Below are 24,259 nucleotides of genomic sequence, written 5' to 3' on the forward strand. Positions count from 1 at the left end.
CCTCGAATTTTGCGGGCAGCGGGGCGGCGGCGGCGGCGGCGCGGGAGCGGCAGGATCTTACGCGTATAATCAAATGGACCGGCCCTCGAATACAGCGGCGCGGGAGCGGCGCGGCGGCGGGCAACGAGCGGTGCGCTCCAGTCAAGCGGTGACCGCCCGCGTTGGGCGTCTGCATTGTAGGCATAGTGTTATACATTTTTTTTGTGACGTAGTAAAATGTCTTCGGACGTGCAAGAGCTAGTTATTTTGGCCATCTTTGAGAGGACACCCATATGGAACAGCAAACACAACAGAACACAACACGACACTGCTATATTGCCGCGCGATCTGCCCGCTAGTTTCGAGAACAGGTATGCGTTGCCCGCCCCGCTCCCGCGCCGCCGCCGCTGCCGCCCCGCTGCCCGCAAAATTCGAGGCAGAGGCCTAAGGCGTATGTCTGATAACACTATGCAATGGTGAAGGTTTGGAGCTGACCTGATGATGTAGACCAGTGAAGGTCGAGGGAATCCGGCAGTTGAATAGCTGCGTTACCAGCGTAAGTAACCCTCCCTCACGCTTTAATCCAAAAGGCGAAAACAAAAGTTCTGCGTGTAATTCATATTTTTCTAAAATGGCAATTATTTTACATGATGTGATTAAAAATTTCTCTGGCTACGGCAACCCAGTTTGTCAATGATATTGGTTGGTGTTATTTCGCTGTCATTAGCAATTTTTATTAATTTTAAAATAAAAAGAAAGACCTTGTAGTGAAAAACAATCAATTAAACAAACACTCTCTCGTGCCGTTCGAACGAAAACTTCGTGTTATAAGTTACAAGCGCTCGATGAATAACTGTGATAGGCATCGGTGTTATGGGAAGTGTTAGTCATGAAACACTGGCGTGTATTTATTGTTTTGTGCTTCTATTTGTGTGTTATTAAACCTTCAAGCTCCGAAAGACCCGAATCTATCCCGTTGCTGAAATCCAACTCAACATCGGAACAAAAAGTATGGAATATAAAACTTGATATTTTCTTTTCTAAAACCTTGCCTGCCGTTATCACCAGAGCCCCTAAAAGTGATGTCCGATTCAAATGCGAGGCGATAATGAATTATACGAAGGTTGAAAAATATACGAAGAGTAAGGAAGGAACTGCAACCTTGTTAAAAGAAGCACCCCCTGATCACATACAGCAGAAACTGTTAGAAAATGTTAAAGTGTACTGGTTAAAAGACAATCGAATAATAGATGATAATTCAACACTCAGAATGAAAATAACTACTAAAATCGATAAGACTAATGGCACCATAGGTACAAATCTGAGAATTAAGGACCTAGCTTTATCTGATAAAGGCAACTACACTTGTGTCATCAAACAGAATTATGAAAAGAAACAAACATCACAATTAAAAGTTGAACAAGGTATTGAGAACTATGAGATTCCCACATATGCATCACTTTTCCCTAATACAGATATCTACAGCCAACTGGATATTAATGTTCAGTCTACACCTGGCTTGTTATCAGAAAATATACAGACACTGAATACAAATATGACTAATTCTACTGAACCACAAAAATTAGAGCCAATATGTCAGGAATACTTGGGTAGGGTTTGTGCTGAGCATTTAAAAGGACAGTTTGTTTACATACCTTATAATACAAGTCAGGCAGTTCTCGAAGACAAATTATTGAAAGCTTTCCAAGTAACCAAGTACTCCAATGACATAAGTCCTCGCTGTGAAGGGTATGCAGTCCCTAGTCTCTGTTATTCAACGTTTCCTATTTGCAGAGATCCTTTTATAACAAACAGAAAATTCTACAGAGAGACCAGAAAGCTATTCTCTATCCAGACAGATTCTTCCATTAAAGATAATGAGGATGACTTACCAGAAATAGTTTTTGAAAACTTGCCTTTGGGTAAATTGCCTAGCATGTACACAGATTCGAATAGTTCATTTGCAGCAATGTTCAATTTCCGATACAATTCAACTGTGCTGAGACGTGTCTGCAAACAAGACTGTGAGATATTGGAGAATGAACTGTGCCAGAAAGAATATGCCATAGCTAAGAGGCATCCTCATATAGGACAGCAGTTAACCCTTGAAGAGTGTCAGGATTTGCCAGAAGATGATCCTGACTGTCTAAGGATTAGCATTGGTGCAGTAATGGTGTCTGATGATGAATGCTACTGGGAAAATGGCAGTGGATACCTAGGCAGGGTTAATGTAGCAGACAATGGGATGCCTTGTATTGAATGGTCTAAACAGTTACATGTCACATTGTCAGACTTCCCTGAACTCGCTGGAACACACAGTTACTGTAGAAACCCTGGAGGAGTTAGGGAGCAGCCATGGTGCATCATAGAAAAAGATGGCAAAACAGATAAACATCTTTGTGACATTCCAAAATGTGCTCACAAAATCTGGATTTACATTGTTATAGTTTTTCTTGTCTTGACTCTGACAATTATTGCATTTATTATTTGCTTATGTTATAGACACAAAAATAAGAATAATGCTGCCACAATTAGGGATATCAATTTACCAAATGCTGATAAGAACATCTATGGCAATTCTAGACTGAATTCACCGATAGAAATGAGTGAATTGTTGACGAATAATATTGCTAATCAACCTCATCTGACAAGAAACACTAGAGGTAATGGTGTGCTCCGCATTCCACAATACTCACTCTCTCAAATAAAGTTCTTAGAAGAATTGGGTGAAGGTGCCTTTGGCAAGGTGTATAAGGGCGCTCTGAAAAAGAATGGTGAAACACAATTTGTGGCAGTGAAGGCACTGAAAGAGAATGCTTCTGCTAAAACACAGGCAGACTTCAGAAGAGAAATAGATTTGATTTCTGAGTTAACCCATGACAACATAGTTTGTATTGTTGGTGTAGCATTGAGAGAAGAACCCTTGTGCATGTTGTTTGAGTTTATGGCTCGCGGAGATCTTCACGAGTTCCTGATGGGCCGGGCGCCGCCTTCAGGAAAGGGTTTACCTCCGATGAGACTATTAAATATTGCGAATAACATTGCATCTGGCATGCAATATCTTGCTTCACATCATTATGTTCACAGAGACCTAGCGGCTAGGAACTGTTTGGTTTCTGACGATTTTATAGTCAAAATATCAGATTTTGGACTGTCCAGAGATATCTACAGTTCGGATTATTATAGAGTAAGTATTTTTAGAAAATTCAAAAGAATCTGCATGCACTTTATCTCTTGAAAAACTTGCAACACCTTATCTCTATTGAAGCGTATTATATGCATGAGTAAAAAATGTAATGAATGGTTACTGATGGCCGTGAATGCTTGGCATGCAATATTACAAAGTCGCGCGAGTTTATCTATCATGCTATCTATCGAAGATCTCAGGGCATCACGCGCATTGGAATTTCAACGCTCAAGCAGTGTAGATTTCCCATAGTTTTCACTTATAAAATGAAAGTGGGGTATATTTCTTGCATCTATCTTCTATTAGCTTATTACAACAGATCACTAATTCTCTCATGCGATATGTTACAGGTACAATCAAAAAGTTTGCTGCCTGTGAGGTGGATGCCGCCAGAATCCATACTCTACGGTAAATTCACCACCGAGAGCGACATCTGGTCCTATGGAGTTGTGCTGTGGGAAATATACAGCTATGGGCTTCAGCCGTATTATGGGTAAGAAGTCTTACCCATTACCAATTATCATTTGGTAACACATGCTTTCTAGTAAGTCCTCTTTGCTAATATTTTTTTTCTCTATGACAGGTATAGTAATCAAGAGGTAATATCGATGGTCCGTGGTGGTGAGCTACTAGCGGCGCCGGCGAGCTGTCCTCCGCCTATGTACGCTCTCATGAGGGACTGTTGGAAACACACGCCGCAAAGGAGACCTAATTTTGAGGAAATTGTTAATAGGTATGTTTCAGTTTGACGAAATATTCAATATTAAATTAATTTATTTATAGGTAGAACGCACGTCGGCTATATTTCCGTTCTTTATTTTTGACTAACGTAAAAATAATTCCAGAATCCAAGAATGGATAAACATTGGCGGGTGTCCAGAAACAGCAGTTTCCGAGGCAGGAAGCAGCGGTTTCAGCCACCGGCCATCCGGGTCCAGCCGCGACTTACAAGAGAGAGTGCCGTTGCTCCCTCCTCACTGCTCCTCTTCCAACGGATCCCTCGCAACCGGCAGCCTCAAGAAATTCACCAATGCAGGTTCCAGCTCCAAAGTTACTGAAGATAACTGTTCCACTTGCAGTGAGGTACCACCCCTTGGTCCCAAAACAAAAAAACATAGCTCCGGATCGCTTATAGACACAGACAAAATAGGTACGAAAGACACAGTTGTTAGGATACTACCCAACTCACAGTTCGGAAACGAAATTTAAGGATGGTACAAATCACGGAGTAGTTAGCTAATGGAGTTATAACTTTCTCACTTTATTTATCAAAGTTGCACCATCGCCTGTCTGCGCTTATATCCTTGTGGCCGATTTTATAGACGTGCGTTTTTAAACTCCATTTGTATACGACTCCTTGGTAGAATAGATAGCCAAAATTCGACATGTTTTGCTTTATGCATTTTTACACTTGAGAATAAGTGTTCTAGTTTAAGATAGGTTTGTAAAAAGATGTAGTTTTTGTAACACTTTAGTCTTCATATTATGTTGTTTATGTACCTAATAGCGTCGTTCCCCTACCTTAGGCATATTGAGCGGATAGCCTGTTGAGAGATTACTTCCAAATGTTCAATACTGCGTTTCATTATCACAGGTTCAGTTAATAGGTATCTTGCCTTTCTTGTCTGTTAATATGACAATATACTGCCGAGTTCGATTAATTAATAAGATTTCAGTTATTTCCATTAGTTCCTTTATACTAACATCGTAAGTGTAGGTTTAATAACGGTTGTGTACTATAGTGTAAATGAGTACCTAATTATTTTGGCTAACCAATTTATATTAAGTAAATCTAATTGGCTTTACTTATCTGTTTATTTAGTTATTAGTCCAAATAAGACCTTAATGAGTTTATTATTTTTTGTCAATTATTTATTTTAGATAATTTATATATTTAGGTGTAAGTAAACAATATAGCAAGGAATGCTTTTGAAAGTACATATTGTTTAGTTGCATACGTACCAGCCAACTAGTTAATTACTTAAGTTTTGAATACGTACATGTTATTGGTTACATAATAGTATTAATTCCAGAAAGCCTTAAGGTCTGTGGTTCGTATACAACTTCCAAATATAGTATTTATTTATAAAACAAATATTTTAAAGGTGTTTCAAATCCGGTATTAGTATATATACACAGTGCGTTTCAAGTGTGCATCCCTGTGTTTTACAACCAAACAGAATCAACTAAAAGTGAATGGATGATTGAAAACTATTTATATTCCATTTTTTTGGGTACGGTGTGCAAATACCTGGCCCCATACATTTTGAAACATCTTTCATGTAGTCTGCATTTCTTTAAATCGAGATTTTAGTATTTCTGTTGCATAGATATAATATTAAAAAGTACATATAATATTATGCGAAAAGTGTGTGTTCCAACTAAATAGATGGTTCAAAAATTCAGATGTATTAGCTTATAAGACTGACTGAAAATATCAAAACTACATAATTGTCAATAATGTACTTACATTAGCGTTTAATCTTCACACAAAGTGGACTGGAATTTTTGACCGGCTTTAAGATTTATATCATTCATATTGGTTACATTGGGAGCTATATCAATACGATCTCACTAAATACACAGTATGTGTAATATTTATTAGTGTTACCGACGCATCAAAACTTGATCTCTCTGACTCCATGAGTCTGCTCAAAAACAGAAACAGGTTTTTTGAAATGCTACTCAGTTCTGCATATTTCTTATGTATTATTAGCTTGATACCCTTATAAATGAGTGATTGTTATAATTCAGTGTTCCCACCAGACAACATCAGCAGTATCTAGATCTTCCGAACATTAAGATTGTAATTTAAGGGTGAGTTGCACCATTTAACTCACACGGCCGGTTATGTTTTGATTATTATCGTTATAGTTAAATGGTGCAGCTCACCCTAGGTGTGGGCCAGCTTTTTTCTTTTTGTTTTTTCAACTGTGTGATGTAAGTTGGTGGCATATGTATGCTTGCCTGTTAGTACCTAATCGTAATTTAAGTATAAAGTAAGACTTGATATTTTCCCGAACTACTGCGATGTCTTGTTTTTTGTAAAATTTTACTGGTTATCCATTTTTTGTACTTTTTTTTATAAACATTTATATTTAGTACTTTCCGTACTCGCCAAAGACTTTTTATTTTGTATGTGATACACTTAGTTTCTTACTTAGATGTAAATTGTATTTCTATAATAAATAATTTTTAAAAGTTTTCTAAAAAATAATTTATTTTTAGTTTATGAAAATAATATAATTATAATTGAATAACAAATATAAATGTTTGCAACAACCCAACTACCTTCACTTGGCAACATTAATTAAATCTTCTTGTTTAACACTATCCCTTTTAACAACCAAGTATTCTCCGTGAACCTTCATGTGAACTTTGAGATTGTGATTTCCTGTAAATGCTTTGTTACAAATCTTGCACACATATGGTTTTTCACCTGAAATAAAGTCATTTGGGTTATGAAAGGCAGTGGTAGTGTCTTAATTATACAGAATTTAAATTCGAGATAGATAACGAATATCATAAAGCTGGAAAGTTTGTTTGTATGAAAAAGCTAATTTCAAGATCCGTTAAAAAAAATATTTCAGTATTAGATCCATTTAATGGGAAAGATACAAGCTACTCTTTATCCGGGTGAAGTAGTTCTCATAAGGGCGCGGGCGAAACTGCCAGCAGAACCTAATGTTTTGGATATATCAATAAATTTTGTAATGTTCACCTGTATGTATTCGACGGTGCTTGATTAATACTGACGCTGTGAAGAATTTAGCGGGACAGTATTCACACTGTTTGGTGCGGTTGTCGTCGTGTCTGTCCATATGGGCTATGAGCGCTGCTTTCGTCTTGTACTTCGCCGGACATCGGGTACACTCGTATTTCTGAACGTCACTATGTACCGCCATGTGACGAGATAGCTGAAAATTACAGTTGTAATAAGTACTTCGAATTTCTTAGAACGACATCACAATGCGGTAACATTTATTAAGGCCCGACAAGTCTATACTAATATTATAAAGAGGAAAACTTTGTTTGTTGTAATGAATAAACTCAAAAACGACTGGACTTATCCCGTTACGGGCAGTAGTTCCCACTTCGCGAGACGCGGGTGAACCGCGGGAAAACGGCTAGTATTTTATATGTATAAAAAGTACTTGTACTTGGAACTAAGGGTAGATTAGGTAAGGAATAAGTAGATGTTACCCTTACCCTATTACTTTCTCTGATTTCTTTGCCGCATATTGGACATATGGCCGCCACCTTACGACACTTGTGGTTATCATAGTTCAACTGATTCGGGAATGGTCTCTTGCATTGTTTACAGTAAACCCTCTGAGGCGTATGTTTTCTTATTTTATGGTCCTGTAATATACAAAACTCCTTTGTTTAAAGAACTGGCGACCCTCGATATCGATTAAATACCTCCTTTTTTTTTTTTTTTTTGGTATGGCATCTCGCAGTTCAGCCTAGGAGGCCGTGTACTGCTTAACCGGACTTTATTAAATACCTCCTACCTAGACCCTCGAATAAATAGAAGCCATTGGGACACAAACATAATAAATTTCTGTGATGTCTTTTGGAATAACTTTTAGTATTATTTTGGAATAATTGATTGTAGGTAAGTGACGGTGGAATGTTAGTGCAGAACAATCAAAAGGAACCTGGATATTATACATACTTACATATAATCCATTTCTTTGTTTACAAGAAAATCCGCATAAATCACAGACAAAACTTTTATTAGTATTATGACTCAGTATATGTGATTTAAGATTTGATTTGCATCTGAAACTGAAAACAAAAATACGCATGAGCATGCCTTAACTTAAGGGGAGGTATTAGGTCCCTTCCACAGGTTTGAGTACTTGGCATCTAACTAAAAGTTAACAATCGTGATAGAACTTTTGTGTATAGAAATAATAGACTGTCTTACCCTTTAGAGCACGTGTCGCAAAAGTATTTCAAAATATGAGAATGCACGTGTTTCATATGATCGGTGAATTTCTTTGGAGAGGGACATACTTGTGGACACTGATTACAGTAAAGCTTTTTATCCTGAAAGAATTAAATAAAATTTAGGTCTTCACTAACTCAAATGTCAGTGCTAAAAAGGAATATTGGATGAAGGCCCATTTATCTTATGCTGCTTACTAATATTTTGCTTTTCTATGAAATGTCCATTGATGGATACAGTGTTTCATAGAATTTTTTTTTTTTTAGTTTTTACTTAGTTACTTAGAACATGTCAGGACTTACATCTTCTTCAATGTGCAAATTCCTATAGTGGAATTCTAGATAAATAGAAGACTTGAACTTTTTATCACAAATGAAACATTTATTTTGGCCCTGTGGTATGTGTGTCACTCTATGTGCAAGGAGTTGGGACAAGCTATTTACTCGCTCCCCACAGATCACACATGCTCTAGTGTTTTTATGAACATCTATATGTTTTTTCAGGTCATTTTTATCCTCAAATTTCTTTGGGCATATACCTGGAAATTAGAATACAAAAAATTCTATAAAGGTCACAATATGTTAAATGTATATGCTTTTTATAGGATAAGAATACTTTTCCAATTTTTCATTTTTACAAACAAAATGTTTTATTGTGTAAAAAAGAAAAACATTGCAGCTTTTATTGTAATTGAGATAAAGAAAGTATCGCTTACCACACATCTTTTCATTATTCATTTCAATTTCAAGTGTTTCTTTTAATGTAGGTTTTTTATCTGGTTTTGTTTTTTTAATACTTTTTGTTTGTTTTTTAACTGCTAGTGTTTTTCTAAGTTTTGTAGGTTTTGTAGCTGTTAGCCTTTTTCTTCTCTTTTTTGTAGGTACATCTGTTAAAAGCAGAAGCATTAATAAATATGAAAAATCCAGCACTGACCTTTTTTGAAGCTGGTTAAATAGGTTATCCAAAGGATGAATTAATTATTATGTCATTAATTTGTCATGCCTAGTGTATTGGAATAATTTTTAGGATTACAAAAAGGTGTGTCCAAAATGCAGTACCATATTCATCTTCATCCTTTTTAACAATTATGTCGTTAACATTCTCTACATATTCAGAGTAAAAATCATCCATAGAGTCATATGCTTCCTCTTTTATCTCAGACTTTACAGGTGGATCATCATTATCTCCATTAGTAGTTGAGTTTTCTCTGTCTTCAAGACTTGGTTTATTTTCTGACTTAACATTCTGAAAAATATGAACAACTGATGAATGAACTTGTATTGTTATATTTAAAGAAAGGAAAGTACATAAATAGAGACTATGCCATATTTTAGTATTGTACCTTATTACTCATCTATCAATAAGCACAATAGGTTAACAATTTTCATAGTATTTTTTAATCAAACACATATAAAGCAAATAAACTTCTGCCTTAAATGGTTAATGGTGGTATAAATATAATATATTGAATTAAGCTTTTACTTAATAATAAGGCGGCCAACCGTCCCGCATTCTGCGGGACCGTCCCGCAATGCTTGACGAAATCCCGTTTTGAAATTATTAGTAAAATAGTCCCGCAAAACGTTGTATACGTCCCGCATGTCCCGCATCCCTATTTTTCTACCACGCTTCTACACAACACCCACCTGCGCGCACGCTCAACAGTGCAGGAACACAGATTACTTATATAATCTCGTTCTCTTTATTTCTACTGAACTCGTGAGGCCTAATGATTTTGAAAATAAGACATTAGTACACGCTGTGACACGATATTGATAGGTTAAATTATAGCTTTTTGCTTACGGTTTTTATTTTATCAGTTCCGTCCGATCATTTTTCAATGCACCCCCCCCCCCCTTTTCACGAAAGGTTAAGTCCCGCATTCAGTTTTCGGAAAGTTGGCCGCCTTACTTAATAATCTTATAGCTTCTACTCAAAGTATGTGTAGAATACGAATAAAAACTTTATACTTACATTCAAAACTAACTCTCTTAGAGTTTCTTCTGCCGAAATAGACTTTTCCCTAAATTCTATATAACACTTTACTGTGTCTAAACATGTTCGACATGAGTTTTGTGGCATCCCATCTAGGAGAGTTATCTGAAACATCATAATCACAATGAAAATACTGTTCTAATATAATAATAATGAAAAAAAAAATACATAGAGTGATGATGTAAATACTTACACTCAAATTGGTTAGTAAATTATAGTTGTTAATAAAAGTTTCATCCAGGGGAAGCAAATTTTGTTCCTCTGTTGACAAACATACTCGACACACCATCATACTCATGATGTTGCTTCTTTGAACGGCACCAATGTGCGCCAACAATTGTGATGATATTTAAAGTTCACTTAACGCATATTCTTTACAACATAATGAAATACATAATGAACAAAATTGAAATAATATTCTGATATTTATGTTAAGGATTTAATCATGAAAGTAGCTGTCAGTCGGTCGGTACGTCACGTCACTGTCATTTCATGGTCATTTCAAACATGTATGTTTCAAACTCGAATCTGTACTGTCAACTTTGGGGCTGCTATTTTTTTTTTAAATAAAAAATAAATTAAGTAATCATTTTTACCTGGTTTTACCCTATTAATATTTTTTATTATTGCCTAAGTTCTTCACTTATTCATGTAATAATAATAAAACACTAGAGAAGCTAGATTTAGCCCTTCGAGCCTTCCCTTGTGCTGCTCGAAGATTTAGCCTTAAATAAATTGAAATAGAATTTCCTTGTTGGTTGAGGCTTCAATGAAGAGGATGGAGAATTTCGTAATAGGTCTAAAATGAAATAGAACCATAAATGCATTGGGTAAAAGTTATTCACACTGGAAAATCCATGTGAACATGTAGGGCAGGAAATCTCAGATTCAGAAAATATACAAGAGTGGAAAAGTATTGCTAGCGTAGAAGACCTGTTTTGGATGTCAAAAAGAAGAAAATAAATTCACAGAGTTGAGTGCTTACTAGTAACTTCCAGTTGAAGAGCATATTTTTCAGCACCTTCTTAAACTTAGGTATTATATTTTATAACGAACGGTAGCAAAGTACCCAGCCATCTAAAGGGCTTATTACACTTGACTAAATTCAATGATTCAGTCACTAAATTCAGTCAAATGTAATCGCATTTAGGAAGGTAGTTTTCATTAAATCATTTAGAAACCTAATTAGACAAACCTATTTAGACGACTGAATTTAGTCAAATGTAATAAGCCCTTAATAAAAGGAAGGCAACTACAAAAAATATTATCTGTGACTTACGCGACAGGGGCGTACAAAATGTCAAATTTGTATAGGTACCTATCGATTGTGCAATAAATTCGTATTTTATCATGTTAATTTAATAAACTGCGTTATTTTACGTAGCAATAAGTAGTAAATGTCTTCAACGTAATAAAATGAATTGAGACAAGTATTGGGTGACAACAATACTGTGAATGTCTTGATCAAAGTCTCATTTATCATCACATTTTTTCTTGTTGTTTGTTGTGAAAACAAGAGGAATTATGGTGGAGAACGGAGCTTCTAGTGGAGGCAGTGATAGCCCCAGTGCGACCTGCACACGTTCCGGTTTACTAGAGACCTTGGTCCGTGGCGTGTGGTATCGTGTTCATTGTACGCTGGAAGAGGATTACTTAAGTGTGTGTCTGGATGATGGCTACGACGCTACCACCACACTGAACGGTACCCTGAACAACAACAATGTCGAGACTCCCAACAGCGACTTCACAGAAGTACCAGAAGCGATTGCGAATCAAAAACGGCTAGTACAAGTGGTGAAGTCTGACAATAATGGGTTGGGAATTTCAATAAAGGGTGGGATAGAAAATAATATGCCTATATTGATATCGAAAATATTCAAGGGCATGGCAGCTGATCTTACAGAACAGTTGTATGTTGGTGATGCCATACTGTCTGTGAATGGGGAAGACTTGAAGGATGCAACACATGAGGAAGCTGTGAAAGCATTGAAAAGAGCTGGGAAAATGGTTCAGTTGGAAGGCAAGTCATACAACCAATACTATAGATGTAATGTTTATGCATAGGTATAGGGCACAGGCTAACTAAATTGACCTTAATTACTACAACTCAGCAGAGCCGAGTTGCTAATTGAGCTATTCACAGCTAGACTATGTATGCCTCATGTATACTTACAGTGAGAATTATATAGGTTTCATCAGTAACATAGTTATGCCTTCATGACTTATATGTACTTCTTTTGAAAAGTACTAAAGTAATGCAAAGATTATAGAAGTAATACAATTTCCTGATTGAGTGATTTTATATTATTTTGTACAAAGTCTAACAATTAATAGATATTGCGCTAATCCCTGAGTAGGCTACCATGAATTACTAGAAGTTTCTGCTTATTCATCAAATCATTACCATAAATATAATATACATTGATAATGTCACATGTCTGAAGAAATAGATATTAGGAAGTTCTTTGTAACTAAAGTGTTGAAGGAAGGCTAAGTTCTGTTAAGGCTGCCATAACAGTACTGAAACAGCTATGTTAATTAAGTCTTTTGTTTTGTAGTGTCATATTTTCTAAACTGCTATTCCACTTCACAGTTAAGTACCTCAGAGAGGTGACTCCATACTTTCGCAAGGCATCTATCATCAGTGAGGTGGGATGGGAGCTGCAGCGAGGGTTCATGGCAGACGTTCCACCTTCGCCCCCCTCTCCACGGCGACGCAGGGCTGATACGCGATATGTGCCATTGTTGATGGCATGTATTGCTAAGAATTTGCGCCATCGTGATCCAGGTAAAGAGCCTTTTAAATCAGCCTTATCAATACTGGTGGGGTTGCTGTCAAACAGTTGTCAGAAGCACATACTCTGCCCAATTAATTTCGCAATTAGTGATAAATACTGTGAAGTTGTGCCCCGAAATGTGTTTAAAGTGTTGTGGAAGTGACTTGAAAATAGTGCAAACGTTATCTAGCATTCTCTTCGATTAAATTCGATAAAAAACTCGAATAAATAATATCAATTTCGAGCCGCAAAAATTTTACTACCCACACTTTAATAATAATTTTCTGACAGTTGTCAAAAAGTTAAATCATCGCTGTCAATGAGGGTTGCCAGCTTTTAATCAGTGTTGTCATGTATTAAAACAAATTACCCTGGAAATTACGGACCAAGTTACCGAAACCCGTACAGGAGTAGTAGACCAGGCTCCTGTATCGGTGAATGTTACTGGCAACAACAGCAATAGAAAGTTTATCCAGCAAGCTTTCCATCCAAGTTTGTTTATACACCGTCCAAGATCCTCGTCAGTGGGAAGTACTTCAGCCCAGACAGCTCTTCCTAGAAATGAGTCTGATAACACCAACTGCGGTCCACCATGTCCACCATCCTGGCAACGGGTACCAATGAACGGCAATACTAAAAAGCGGAAACTATCGCCCACCACTCCCCCGGATGCAGTGAGAACATCAAATAGGTTCAGTCAACTACCAATAGACCTTACTGAAAATGAACCTGACCACACCCAGAGGAAACCCAGTAAGCCGCCACCAATTATGTTATATGGAATAGACGATCTGAACAAGCTCACCGAACTGCTAGAAACAGCTGCCGACAGAGACCAATTCACTTATAAGTGCGTAAACAGAAATCAACTTCGCCTAAGTAGCACAAATATAGTGGTCTATAAGAAACTTCTGTCGCTTGTAAGAGAAAACGGATTAATAGGTCATACTTTCAATACCAAGGATACAAGACCTTACAGAGTGGTTATACGTAATCTGCATCCCTCCACACCCATAAGCATAATTAAGGAAGAAATAGAGGCAACGGGGAACACAGTTGTTGGAGAAATCATCAACGCCAAATATGGTTCTGAGAAGAAACCTACTTCAACATTCTTCGTTAACCTTGCTCCAGGGGTGAATAACAAAGCGGTAAAAGGGCTCAAATATATATATCACCAATCAATTGTTATTGAGGACCCGAGAAAGAAAAAAACAATTGTACAATGCCAAAGGTGCCAGCAGTACGGACACTCCAAGAACTATTGCATGCGTCCATACCGTTGTGTAAAATGTGGATTATCTCACAAGACATCTGAGTGCCCCAAGCATGATCGCTTAACTCCAGCTATGTGCGCTCTCTGCAACGGTCCTCACCCGGCCAACTACAAAGGCTGTGAGGTATATAAAGAAATATTGACCCGCAGGACTCTCAAGCCCACAGAGAAAATAACCATGACCCAAAAGAAAGTATCTAACACCAAGGATGGAACTTCTACCCTGAGTCCTCGCAATATCGCTGAGGCGAGAACCGAGACTTTTAAATCCACTTACGCTGATACTCTGCGACACAGTGTTGATGCAGCTGAGATAAAGAGTGGATCCACCTCCAGCATAGAACAGCTACTCATTAAACAAACCGAAAAGTTTGAGTGCATCTTTCAACAAATGAGTACTCTCATAAGTCTCATTACCAAGCTAGTCGACAAACTCTCAAAATGACTTGTCTAAGACTAGCTACTTACAACATAAACGGGTTAACCCCCAGCAAAAATGAAGCTCAGCTCTTAATGATAGACCATAAACTAGATATACTACTTATATCAGAAGCACATTGTACTGCAACATCCGAGGTGAAATTTCCAGATTACCATTGTTACCTAACAAGCCATCCTGATGGAAGAGCTCATGGCGGCACAGCAATCATAATAAAAAAAAACATAAAGCACCACCTACTACCAGCTTACAGAACCGACCATATACAAGCCACAACAATAGCTTTAGAAGATCAAACCGGAATCATACATATCTCAGCTGTATACTGCCCCCCCAGACACAAAATAAATGAGGCAATGCTTTCCCATTTTTTTGAAATGCTCGGTAATCGCTTCATCGTTGGAGGTGATTGGAATGCAAAACACGTTGGCTGGGGATCCAGGTTAACTACAACGCGTGGCAGGCAGTTAAAACTTAGCTTGGATCGTCACATCCTCAGTGCTATAACCTCTGCTGAACCGACATACTGGCCTAGTGATCCTGCTAAAATCCCTGACCTAATTGACTTCTTCATAACGAAAGGACTGTCTAGGAATTACATGAAACCAGAATCCTGTTACGATACCGCATCGGACCATACACCGGTCTTGTTAACTGTTAGTACAAAAGTAATTGAGAAACCATGCCCTCCTAAACTTTACAATAAGCAAACTGACTGGGAGTCGTTCAGAAACTTCATAAACGACAATATTCAATTAAAAGTAGCCCTGAAAACTCCAGAGGACATAGATAATGCAGCGGAATGCATCACCTTATTGATACAAAGAGCATGCTGGATTAACACTCCAGTAATGAATCAAGTCAAAAAGCTGACCAACTATCCATTGGAGGTCAAAAAAGCAGTGACTGAGAAAAGGAGGCTCCGTCGAATTTGGCAACAAAGTAGGCTGGAACAAGATAAGTCAGAATTCAACCGCGCAGCCAGAAACTTAAAAGACTTACTACAAAAATGGCATGACGACACACTGGAAATGCAGTTGGAGTCACTGACTGCTACTTCATCGTCTAACTACTCTCTGTGGAAGTTCACAAAAAACTACACAAGACCTACCAATTCTATCCCACCCCTTAGACGGGGCGATGGTTGGGCGAGAACTCCCCAACAGAAAGCAGACGCTTTTGCCGAGCATTTGGCAAATGTGTTTCGCCCAAATGACCCAGCTACCGACGCGTCCGAGGAGGATATCGATATAACGCTGAAACAAGATTTCCAATTATCTCCCCCTCCACGCCCAGCAACTGTCAGAGAAGTGTGGGCTGTTATTAGAAACTTGGCTAATAAAAAAGCTCCTGGTTTTGACTTAATAACTAAAGACGTCTTAATCCAGTTACCGAAAAAGGCAGTTGTATTTTTGACAACACTTTATAATGGAGTTCTCAGAGTGCAATATTACCCACAGATTTGGAAAATATCTCAAATTCTGATGATACAGAAAGCGGGAAAATCGCCAACTGATGTCTCGTCTTACAGACCGATCAGCCTACTTCCGATTCTCTCAAAGGTTTTCGAAAAAGTCCTGCTCCGCAGAATAATGCCTGTACTCGATGAAAATGGTATCATACCTTCTCACCAGTTTGGATTTAGATCTCAGCACTCTACTGTCGAGCAGGTCCATAGGGTGTGTGACAGAATCAGAAAATCTTTGGAGGAAAAACACTTTTGCTGTTCGGTATTCCTAGATATCCAGCAGGCATTTGATCGAGTTTGGCATAAGGGTTTACTGTTCAAGATCAAGGAATTTCTTCCCCACAGCTATTTTCTACTGCTTGAGTCCTACCTAACAGAACGTATCTTCCAGGTCAAAGAGTCGGAGGCTACATCTGAATTACTGAACTTCAAAGCTGGCATACCCCAAGGATCAGTTATGGGGCCCATACTGTACACTTTGTTCACTGCAGATCTACCAGAAGAAGATGGTGTGATTACCGCTACATTCGCTGACGACACGGCAATTTTAGCCAGTAGTAGTGACCCCACAGAGGCTTCACAAATTCTTCAAAGAGGACTTGACAAAATTTCAAAGTGGTTGCAAACCTGGAGAATTAAGGTCAGCGCTTCCAAATCTGTCCAGGTTACATTCACCCTACGTAGAGGCGACTGCCCACCTGTGATGCTTGACAATTCCATTCTACCCCACAAGGATACTGTGAGATACTTGGGCTTACACCTGGATCGAAGACTCACCTGGAACCACCACTTGAAGACCAAAAGAGAGGAACTGAACATACGCTTTAAAAACTTCGCTTGGTTGCTGGGGAGAAATAGCAAGCTATCAACCGATAACAAACTTTTGATCTACAAAGCTATTCTAAAACCAATCTGGACATATGGAATACAACTATGGGGTAGTTGCAGTGCTTCCAATATTTGTATCGTTCAACGGATGCAGAATGCTATCTTAAGATGCATATGCAAGGTGCCCTGGTTTGTTAAAAACAGCGAAATCCACAGCCAATTGCAAATTACCACAGTAAAGGATGAGATCCTTATGGCAACCAAAGCTTATCAAAGGAGACTTGAAGTACATCCTAATGATCTGGCCGCAGGCCTCAAAACAAGATCCTATCAAAAGCGACTAAAGAGAAAAGATATCTTGTCTGCACTATCATGAGCGTCAAGAAAAGTACAAATGAGTAGATGTTCTCACTGGAGGACACACTCTCATCAACATCGTCGTACAAGACATCTGCTTATAGTAGTGACTGATTGCAGATTATAATTAAAACCAAAAAAAAAAAAAAAAAATCAATACTGGTTATGATAGTCTTTATTGAAAATAGTAAAATGAATTTTTTTAATATAACAAGAAATATGCTATCCAGATTTGTGTCTCTGAAAGTCATTCTGAAGAGTTGCCTGATCAGTAAAATCTACAATGATATATGTGTGTATGCTTCTGCAAATTATAGAAGAGAGAACAATCGAAATCTACTCTCCGGACGGCGTGCACGCATTGGCGCTACGAGCCAGCAGTGCTCAAGGCGCGACGGGCTGGCACCGCGCGCTGCACGCCGCGGTCCGGCGCGCGGCGCGTGCGGCGTTGGCGCGAGCTCGCCCGCGACTGCGTCCCTTGCTGGGAGACGTGCGATATGCTGGCTGGCTGGCGAGGCGGCCTCCTCAGGATCATGTGAGATTTCATTTAATATGATGATTGGAGTGGATTGTTGGAGTCTTTACTGAAACTTGTCATATTCTAGTGTCAATGTTCTCAATTGTTTTTTGTATCTTCATAGGAAGGTAACTGGACCTTGGCAGGCCCATTACATACGTTTATGTGTTGGAAAGTGCCCTATGGCATTGTACATGACCTTTAAATACATAAATAGATCTTGCTAATTAACTCTGGTTTCTTACAGTTGAGTGCATCTGGCGGATCTGATAGTTCTGATGAGGCTGATGGTTGGCAGCCGACCTTTGTTGCGATCACTGATCGAGAAATTAGGTAAGTAAACTTTTTTATGATATAGTTTGATATTAGTTGCTTTGCATTTGGGCTGGTTGTTCCAATTGATAGTTATTGATTGATTTAACCATAAATGCCTAGGGTCTTGTCAATGTTGTTTACTTTTTGTCTTCGTCACAACTACTTACCAGACGATCTCATGAAGACCATAGTAGTACCCATTATTAAAAATAAGACCGGTGACGCATCGGATAAGGGAAATTATAGACCTATATCTCTGGCTACGACCCTGGGTAAGGTGCTGGATGGTGTGCTTAACAGACAGTTAAGTCAGCATATCTCCCTGCACGACGCTCAATTTGGATTTCGACCTGGGCTGTCTACAGAAGCTGCAATACTGACTCTTAAGCATACTGTCCGGTACTATACCGACAGGAGAACGCCTGTGTACGCCTGCTTCCTGGACCTGTCAAAAGCATTTGACATGGTGCCATACAATGTGCTGTGGAGAAAAATGAGGCTTAACACCAAGCTACCTATGGAGGTTATAAGTTTGTTTAGATATTGGTACGACAACCAAAGCAATTATGTGAGATGGATGGGAGAATGCTCGGATGAGTATAGGATGGAATGTGGAGTAAGGCAGGGGGGATTGACCTCTCCTACTCTATTTAATTTATATGTGAATGAACTCATTGAGGAGCTCAGCAGTGCTAATGTCGGATGTTCAGTGGATGGTGTATTTATAAATAATATTAGCTATGCTGATGATATGGTACTGCTGGGCCCCTCAGTCAGTTCCGTGAGGTCACTCTTGACCATATGTGAGCGGTATGCATTGGCCCATGGGCTCAAGTATAATGTCCAGAAGAGTGAGTTGCTAGTTTTTAAGGCTGGAGCTAAAACCTACTCCGTTCCTCCGATCACACTTAATGGAACTGTCCTCAAGCAAGTGTCCAATTTTAAGTACTTGGGTCATTGGATCAATGAAAACCTAGCCGATGATATGGACATGGAAAGGGAGCGCAGGGCATTGTCGGTAAGGGGTAACATGCTTTCTCGCAGGTTTGCACGATGCTCGCGTGACGTTAAAGTCACATTATTTAAAAGCTACTGCCAAACGTTATACACGTGCAGCCTGTGGAGCAGTTACACTAAAAAAGCCTACAATGCTCTGCGCGTCCAATATAATAACGCGTTCAGGGGTATGTTGGGGCTCCCTTGGAGGTGCAGTGCCTCCGGTATGTTTGCGGAGCATAGCACGGACGGCTTCCAGGCGGTACTTCGTAAGAGAATGGCCTCCCTGTGGTTTCGGGTAAAGGGGAGCAGCAACACGCTTCTGAGTGTGTTGTCGGACAGAGTTGACGGCCAGATGCTCAGGCACTGGTCGTCGATGCATGTTCATAACAATAATCACTTTAAATTTTACTAACATAGAATTTTAAGTTTCTCATTTTACTAACATAATATGGACTGTGTACTGTTGTGTGTGCTTAGTCTGAAATAAATATTTTCAATTCAATTCAATAAGGGTACTTACATAAAGAAACAGGTTTCCGGTACAGACAGACCTGTACGGGTAGGTACCGATCAGCGCAGGTATAATATTTCAATATAATCTTATTCACTCACTTATAAAGAAACAGGTTGTAACTTACCTGTTTCTTTATGTAAGCACCCTAACTCAGGAGGATGGGAGTGCCCGCCCAACCAAGTTTTGAGCAAAGAGGCCACAGCCATACTATGCTTTTCTCGAAGCGATCAGCAGCTTTTTCTCTTCTGTATAACCCTGGTGTGAAGCTTGGGGTTCAAATTCGGCAATCAAGAGTTAGAATTCGAACAATTTTATTGAAATACTTAGAAATTTAAATACTTTAAATAGTTACTAGATTGGTCACTCATTAAACTTTTTCTAATCCCTTCCTAGACTATACGAGGCCGCCCCCTGGTCTGGCGAGGCATGGTGCGCGCCCACGGAGTGCTTCAGCCTGGCAGCGACGCGCCTGGCGTGGTGGCGGCGCGGCGGCGGCGGCGCGGCGCTGGGCGTGCGCGCGGGCACGCCGGCGGGGCTGGCCGTGCGCGCGCTGCGCCCCGACACGCCGCATGACCTGGCGGCTGTGGCTGGTGCACTGGTGGATGGCGCTCATCACGCTGTTAGAGCGCAGCCTGAGTTCACTTTCCGTGAGTAAATCACCAACCAATCATTGCTGCAGCGTCTTTATATACTGACATAATCATGGAGAACAAAATAACTAGCGGAAGTGCCACAATGGAAATACGACCAAGAAAGTAGCGCGCTAAAAGTAGGGTGTGATGAGGAACGTTACTGTTTTCGCCTTATACGCCTTTTTTATGGCAAAAGTCATTAAATGACTCCTCCCGCTGTGGGCTAGCAGCGGTGAGGCAGTGTCACACTTTTGCTAACTAAAAAGCCATCATGTTCCATCGTAGGCCTTTTATGTACCAGGGCCGCGGTAATTCTTTCGAACAATCCCGCAGCCCTAAAGAATTGCAGAAACTCAGGTTTGAATCCGAACACACACAGTTGACGATGTACCGATTTAGACTCCTAGACCAAACAGGTCATTGCTGTAGCGATCTTATGCAGTGATTTATAAGGTACGTTTGTCCCAGGATGTCGATTCCGCGGCGCGTGCGCGCGGCTGTCGCTGGGCGCGGGCGGCGTGGTGGTGTGGGAGGCGGCGGGCTCGCTGGGCCGCGGCGGCGCCCGCGCGCTGTACCGCCGCCCGCTGCACGCGCTGCGCGCCTCCGCCGACGACGACCACACCGCGCTCTGGCTGCACTTCGCTGATGATGACACTATTGTAGGTATCCAGTAGTGTGTGGTGTGGTATGTGGTGGCTGCATATTGTACCTATACTGCAGTTCACAAATTTATGTATTATAAGTTGTTAAAAGGTTCTTCTAATCTACAGACAGACATTGTGTTGCTGGGGAGTTTGTTGCGCCATTTCGTCTTCCCAGCAAAAACACATAGGAAGTGGTGAAGGGTGGGCGTTTTGGGGGCTGTCTTTTGTAAATTTCTGACGTTCGAAAAGTGCTGTTTTGCAGCCTAATTTGAATAAATAATTTTTGATTTTGGAAAAAATCAGCACTCAAGGTTGTGAACTCATCCATCCGATATAGTTGAAAATTCATTCAGTAATGATCCCTCATTACATAGACATACGTAAGGGAGTATATAGGGAAAGTAGATGAGTATATAGGAGAGTATATGGGAAAGTGTATAAAGGAGTTTAAAAGTCAACGTACCCACAGCTTGCATTCTAACATAGCCCTTATTCACTAGGAACTGGACATGGAAGGCAGCCCGAAGCCAGCAGTGTTCATCCTCCACAACTTGCTGTCGGCTCGCGTGCACTCGCTGCCGGGCGAGGGCACTCCGCCGCTATAGCCCGACGCCGACGGCCCTCCGGAATACACGGCCTAACGTACCAGAACATTCTAGAACATTCCGGTACATTCCAGTACATTCCACGATGGCGGGACTGTGACGTGACTCCTTTACATGTTGTGCCCGAGTTGGTCACATGAACTAGTGATCGGATTGTGAGTAGTCCTTTGGAATATTTACTGTAATCTTAACCACATTAGTCAATATGTTTACAACACTATAGCTCCTTTTTTTTGTAACAGTGTTATCATCGAATCTCTTGTAACTGACGTATCTGTGATGTTTAACAATTTATCATGATCCCTTCATATCTGACCTGTATCGATATCAATAGAAATATTTTGTAAACTTATTTAGTGACTGATGTAGTTCATAGAACTATTTTCCTGTGGAAGTCGATGATGATTACATATTTAAAGCACCCTTTATCTTATCGGTAACTAAATTATTGGTAGTGGGGATATCCAGTAAATTAAAAGAATTTCTGAATTCCATTTTGTAACACTAGTGAACTATAAATTCAGTAATATTTTGTTGTGTGTACTGTACATCCTATATGTAAACTAGTATTGCCAAAGAGTTAAAATATAATTGACAATACATTTCTCTGTATAGTGGTCATAGTTGTCTGTATGGGATGATATTGCTGAATTATAAACATTCCACATGTAGCCGCGAGTGCTCGCTTCGGCGCCCGGCTTCGCTTGTGTGTGGCTGTCATTGTTCTTCCAAAGATATCAATTTTTGAATTTTTGTTTTGTTTGACATTGTAGCTTAATGTAGCGTAGAGAATGTAATTATCGTTTGAATTGATCATACGACGTATTTTTATAATTTCCATTGTAAATAAATAGGTAAACTGTTTTATAAATTATAGTACATTCCCAGAATGTAGACGATTACATTTGCTTTAATATTTGTAGCTTTTATCTCAAGTAAGGTTAAGGTACAGTTTCAATAATGTATGATGTATATTGTGTAGTCAAATGTAACTTGTAAGGAAGGCAATATACGAGGTGATATCTAACATTGATATTATTTATTTTGATATTGAATCGTACAGCCTGCATTGTTATTGGAGATGCCTCCAATTTTATTTGTGTACCGCTTTATGAGATACACGTATATTTATAATCTCAAAATGTTACCTCAACATCATTTACTGTGTATAATCTCATTAACATTTCCTATCGTGATTACTTTTACATTCTTAAAAATAAACTTAAAGTATGCTTACTCGATTTTTTATAAATAAGTACTCTAAAACTAATTTGTATTTCACTAAATTACTAAAACGAACACTTACTGTAACTTGGAAACGAATGTATTTACTAAATAAATTGTATTTGTTGTTTATATTATCAGATGTTAGGTTTTAAGCTGAGGGAGGGTTAAAGTTAATGACTTTACGGATAAAACTCGTTCGTTTACTTTGAACATATAAATCAGTAATTTTGAAAATGATTCAGCAAGCTAATATAACTGAAAAGTCCGTAAAGTTTTTAACGGAAAGATGCAGCGTAATAAAGCTAAGTTTTATAAAGACAACTAATACAACATAGTTACCATGATTTTAACTTATTTAGGAACTGTCGGGAATCTCTGCTAGTTTCCACATCCGTATAATAAATTTACGCTAAGATACTAATCTTGTAATCTCTTAGAATTTCTACTGGTGACATTTCTTCATACTATGATATTACACTGCGGGCGCATAAAGCCGACGCATTCTATAGATCGTATAGAAGTAACATTGTACACTGTATTGCATTAAAATGTAGCTAATTTTTATTATTATTTATCTAACATTCCAACATGTGTTTTTACCATTTTGTTATTTATTAAATGTTTATTGAATCCAGTTATTATGCTTAGTTTTGCAAGACGTTATTAGTTATACGTATTAACCCTAGTCTTGCACTATAAGACTGACTTTTATTTTCTCAAATTTTACTTATTTTGTTGAATCAGTGACATAGGTATTTCTACACTGTCTATGCAAAACGCTAGATTACGAGTCATAATAAATTCATAAATAATTAGGTAACTGTATTCTGTTATGTGTAAGACAATTGTTACATACCTACATTCCTTTCGGATACATCTACGAATCACTGCCGGGTATATAAAAAAATCAAATGTGGGAAACATGTTATCTTCTTTATCTACCAATGCTCTACCAATGAAGGTATGAGATAACTTGAAATTGCTGTGAGTTTGTTTTTACATTTTATATGCTGTTAAATATTGTATGTGAAACTGATACGAATCTAGTCTCAAAAGTCACAATTGTTAAATGGTTTACAGATCTACAACAATATAATTGATATTAATATTATAAAGTTAAAGAGTGTTTGTTTGCTCGATCGCTCCAGTCTCATGAACTTCTCGTCCGATTATACAAAAATTATCAGAGCTTAGATATCATATTTATCGAGAACAGAAGCTCTAAGCACAACATTTGTTTTATCTTAGTCTATAGTTCGGCCATTCAGAGAATGCGTTCCTGACACGTCGCGATTGAACTGACTGAATTATAACATTCATTGATTATTGATATAATAATGTTGTTTTAATGCTCCTCAATTGTTAAAACGGTAAACAACCAGCAAAAATATTTTTATCGTAACTGCAACGCCATTGCAAAGTTACGTCGTCAGTTCAATCGCGACGTGTCAGGAACGCATTCTCTGAATGGCCGAACTATAGTGGTCCATATAAACGTATATGACACAGCAAAAAACTCACAAAAATTGTTACAGGAGAATATTTC

The 24,259-nt window shown here is 38.8% G+C and overlaps 3 protein-coding genes across 4 annotated transcripts; 2 read left to right on the forward strand and 1 right to left on the reverse strand.

Moving 5' to 3' along the window:
• The first annotated feature begins 683 nt into the window (after window positions 1-683).
• On the forward strand, window positions 684-6,380 carry LOC124629833 (tyrosine-protein kinase transmembrane receptor Ror). Its single transcript, XM_047163413.1, has 4 exons — window positions 684-3,166; window positions 3,517-3,659; window positions 3,750-3,899; window positions 4,012-6,380. The coding sequence occupies exons 1-4, from the start codon at window positions 869-871 to the stop codon at window positions 4,373-4,375; spliced, it is 2,955 nt and encodes a 984-aa protein (XP_047019369.1). The 5' UTR covers window positions 684-868; the 3' UTR covers window positions 4,376-6,380.
• Window positions 6,369-10,606, reverse strand: LOC124629834 (zinc finger protein OZF-like). 2 transcript variants are annotated; one of them, XM_047163414.1, is made up of 10 exons: window positions 10,309-10,602; window positions 10,095-10,220; window positions 9,179-9,365; window positions 8,836-9,006; window positions 8,423-8,658; window positions 8,100-8,221; window positions 7,849-7,957; window positions 7,376-7,528; window positions 6,888-7,083; window positions 6,369-6,605 (listed from the first exon to the last, which is right to left on the reverse strand). In XM_047163414.1, the coding sequence occupies exons 1-10, from the start codon at window positions 10,411-10,413 to the stop codon at window positions 6,460-6,462; spliced, it is 1,551 nt and encodes a 516-aa protein (XP_047019370.1). In that variant the 5' UTR covers window positions 10,414-10,602; the 3' UTR covers window positions 6,369-6,459. The 2 variants fall into 2 exon arrangements, with proteins under 2 accessions (XP_047019370.1, XP_047019372.1); XM_047163416.1 differs by lacking the exon at window positions 7,376-7,528 and having other exon boundaries at window positions 10,309-10,606.
• A 793-nt stretch (window positions 10,607-11,399) lies between these two features.
• On the forward strand, window positions 11,400-23,347 carry LOC124629774 (beta-1-syntrophin). Its single transcript, XM_047163314.1, has 7 exons — window positions 11,400-12,135; window positions 12,709-12,903; window positions 17,578-17,795; window positions 18,025-18,110; window positions 19,999-20,252; window positions 20,706-20,896; window positions 21,382-23,347. The coding sequence occupies exons 1-7, from the start codon at window positions 11,640-11,642 to the stop codon at window positions 21,484-21,486; spliced, it is 1,545 nt and encodes a 514-aa protein (XP_047019270.1). The 5' UTR covers window positions 11,400-11,639; the 3' UTR covers window positions 21,487-23,347.
• The last annotated feature ends 912 nt before the right edge of the window (window positions 23,348-24,259 follow it).

The sequence above is a fragment of the Helicoverpa zea genome, chromosome 4 (assembly GCF_022581195.2).
Source record: "Helicoverpa zea isolate HzStark_Cry1AcR chromosome 4, ilHelZeax1.1, whole genome shotgun sequence".
Taxonomy (NCBI): domain Eukaryota; kingdom Metazoa; phylum Arthropoda; class Insecta; order Lepidoptera; family Noctuidae; genus Helicoverpa; species Helicoverpa zea.

Coding starts and splice junctions, on each gene's coding strand:
- LOC124629833 (XM_047163413.1), top strand. CDS start 869: ATGAAACACTGGCGTGTATTTATTGTTTTGTGCTTCTATTTGTGTGTT. Junction 3,167..3,516: donor ACAGTTCGGATTATTATAGA/GTAAGTATTTTT, acceptor GATATGTTACAG/GTACAATCAAAAAGTTTGCT. Junction 3,660..3,749: donor GGGCTTCAGCCGTATTATGG/GTAAGAAGTCTT, acceptor TCTCTATGACAG/GTATAGTAATCAAGAGGTAA.
- LOC124629774 (XM_047163314.1), top strand. CDS start 11,640: ATGGTGGAGAACGGAGCTTCTAGTGGAGGCAGTGATAGCCCCAGTGCG. Junction 12,136..12,708: donor GAAAATGGTTCAGTTGGAAG/GCAAGTCATACA, acceptor TCCACTTCACAG/TTAAGTACCTCAGAGAGGTG. Junction 17,796..18,024: donor GGCGGCCTCCTCAGGATCAT/GTGAGATTTCAT, acceptor GGTTTCTTACAG/TTGAGTGCATCTGGCGGATC.
- LOC124629834 (XM_047163414.1), bottom strand. CDS start 10,413: ATGAGTATGATGGTGTGTCGAGTATGTTTGTCAACAGAGGAACAAAAT. Junction 9,366..10,094: donor TAAGAGAGTTAGTTTTGAAT/GTAAGTATAAAG, acceptor CATATTTTTCAG/AATGTTAAGTCAGAAAATAA. Junction 8,659..8,835: donor GAATAATGAAAAGATGTGTG/GTAAGCGATACT, acceptor TCTAATTTCCAG/GTATATGCCCAAAGAAATTT.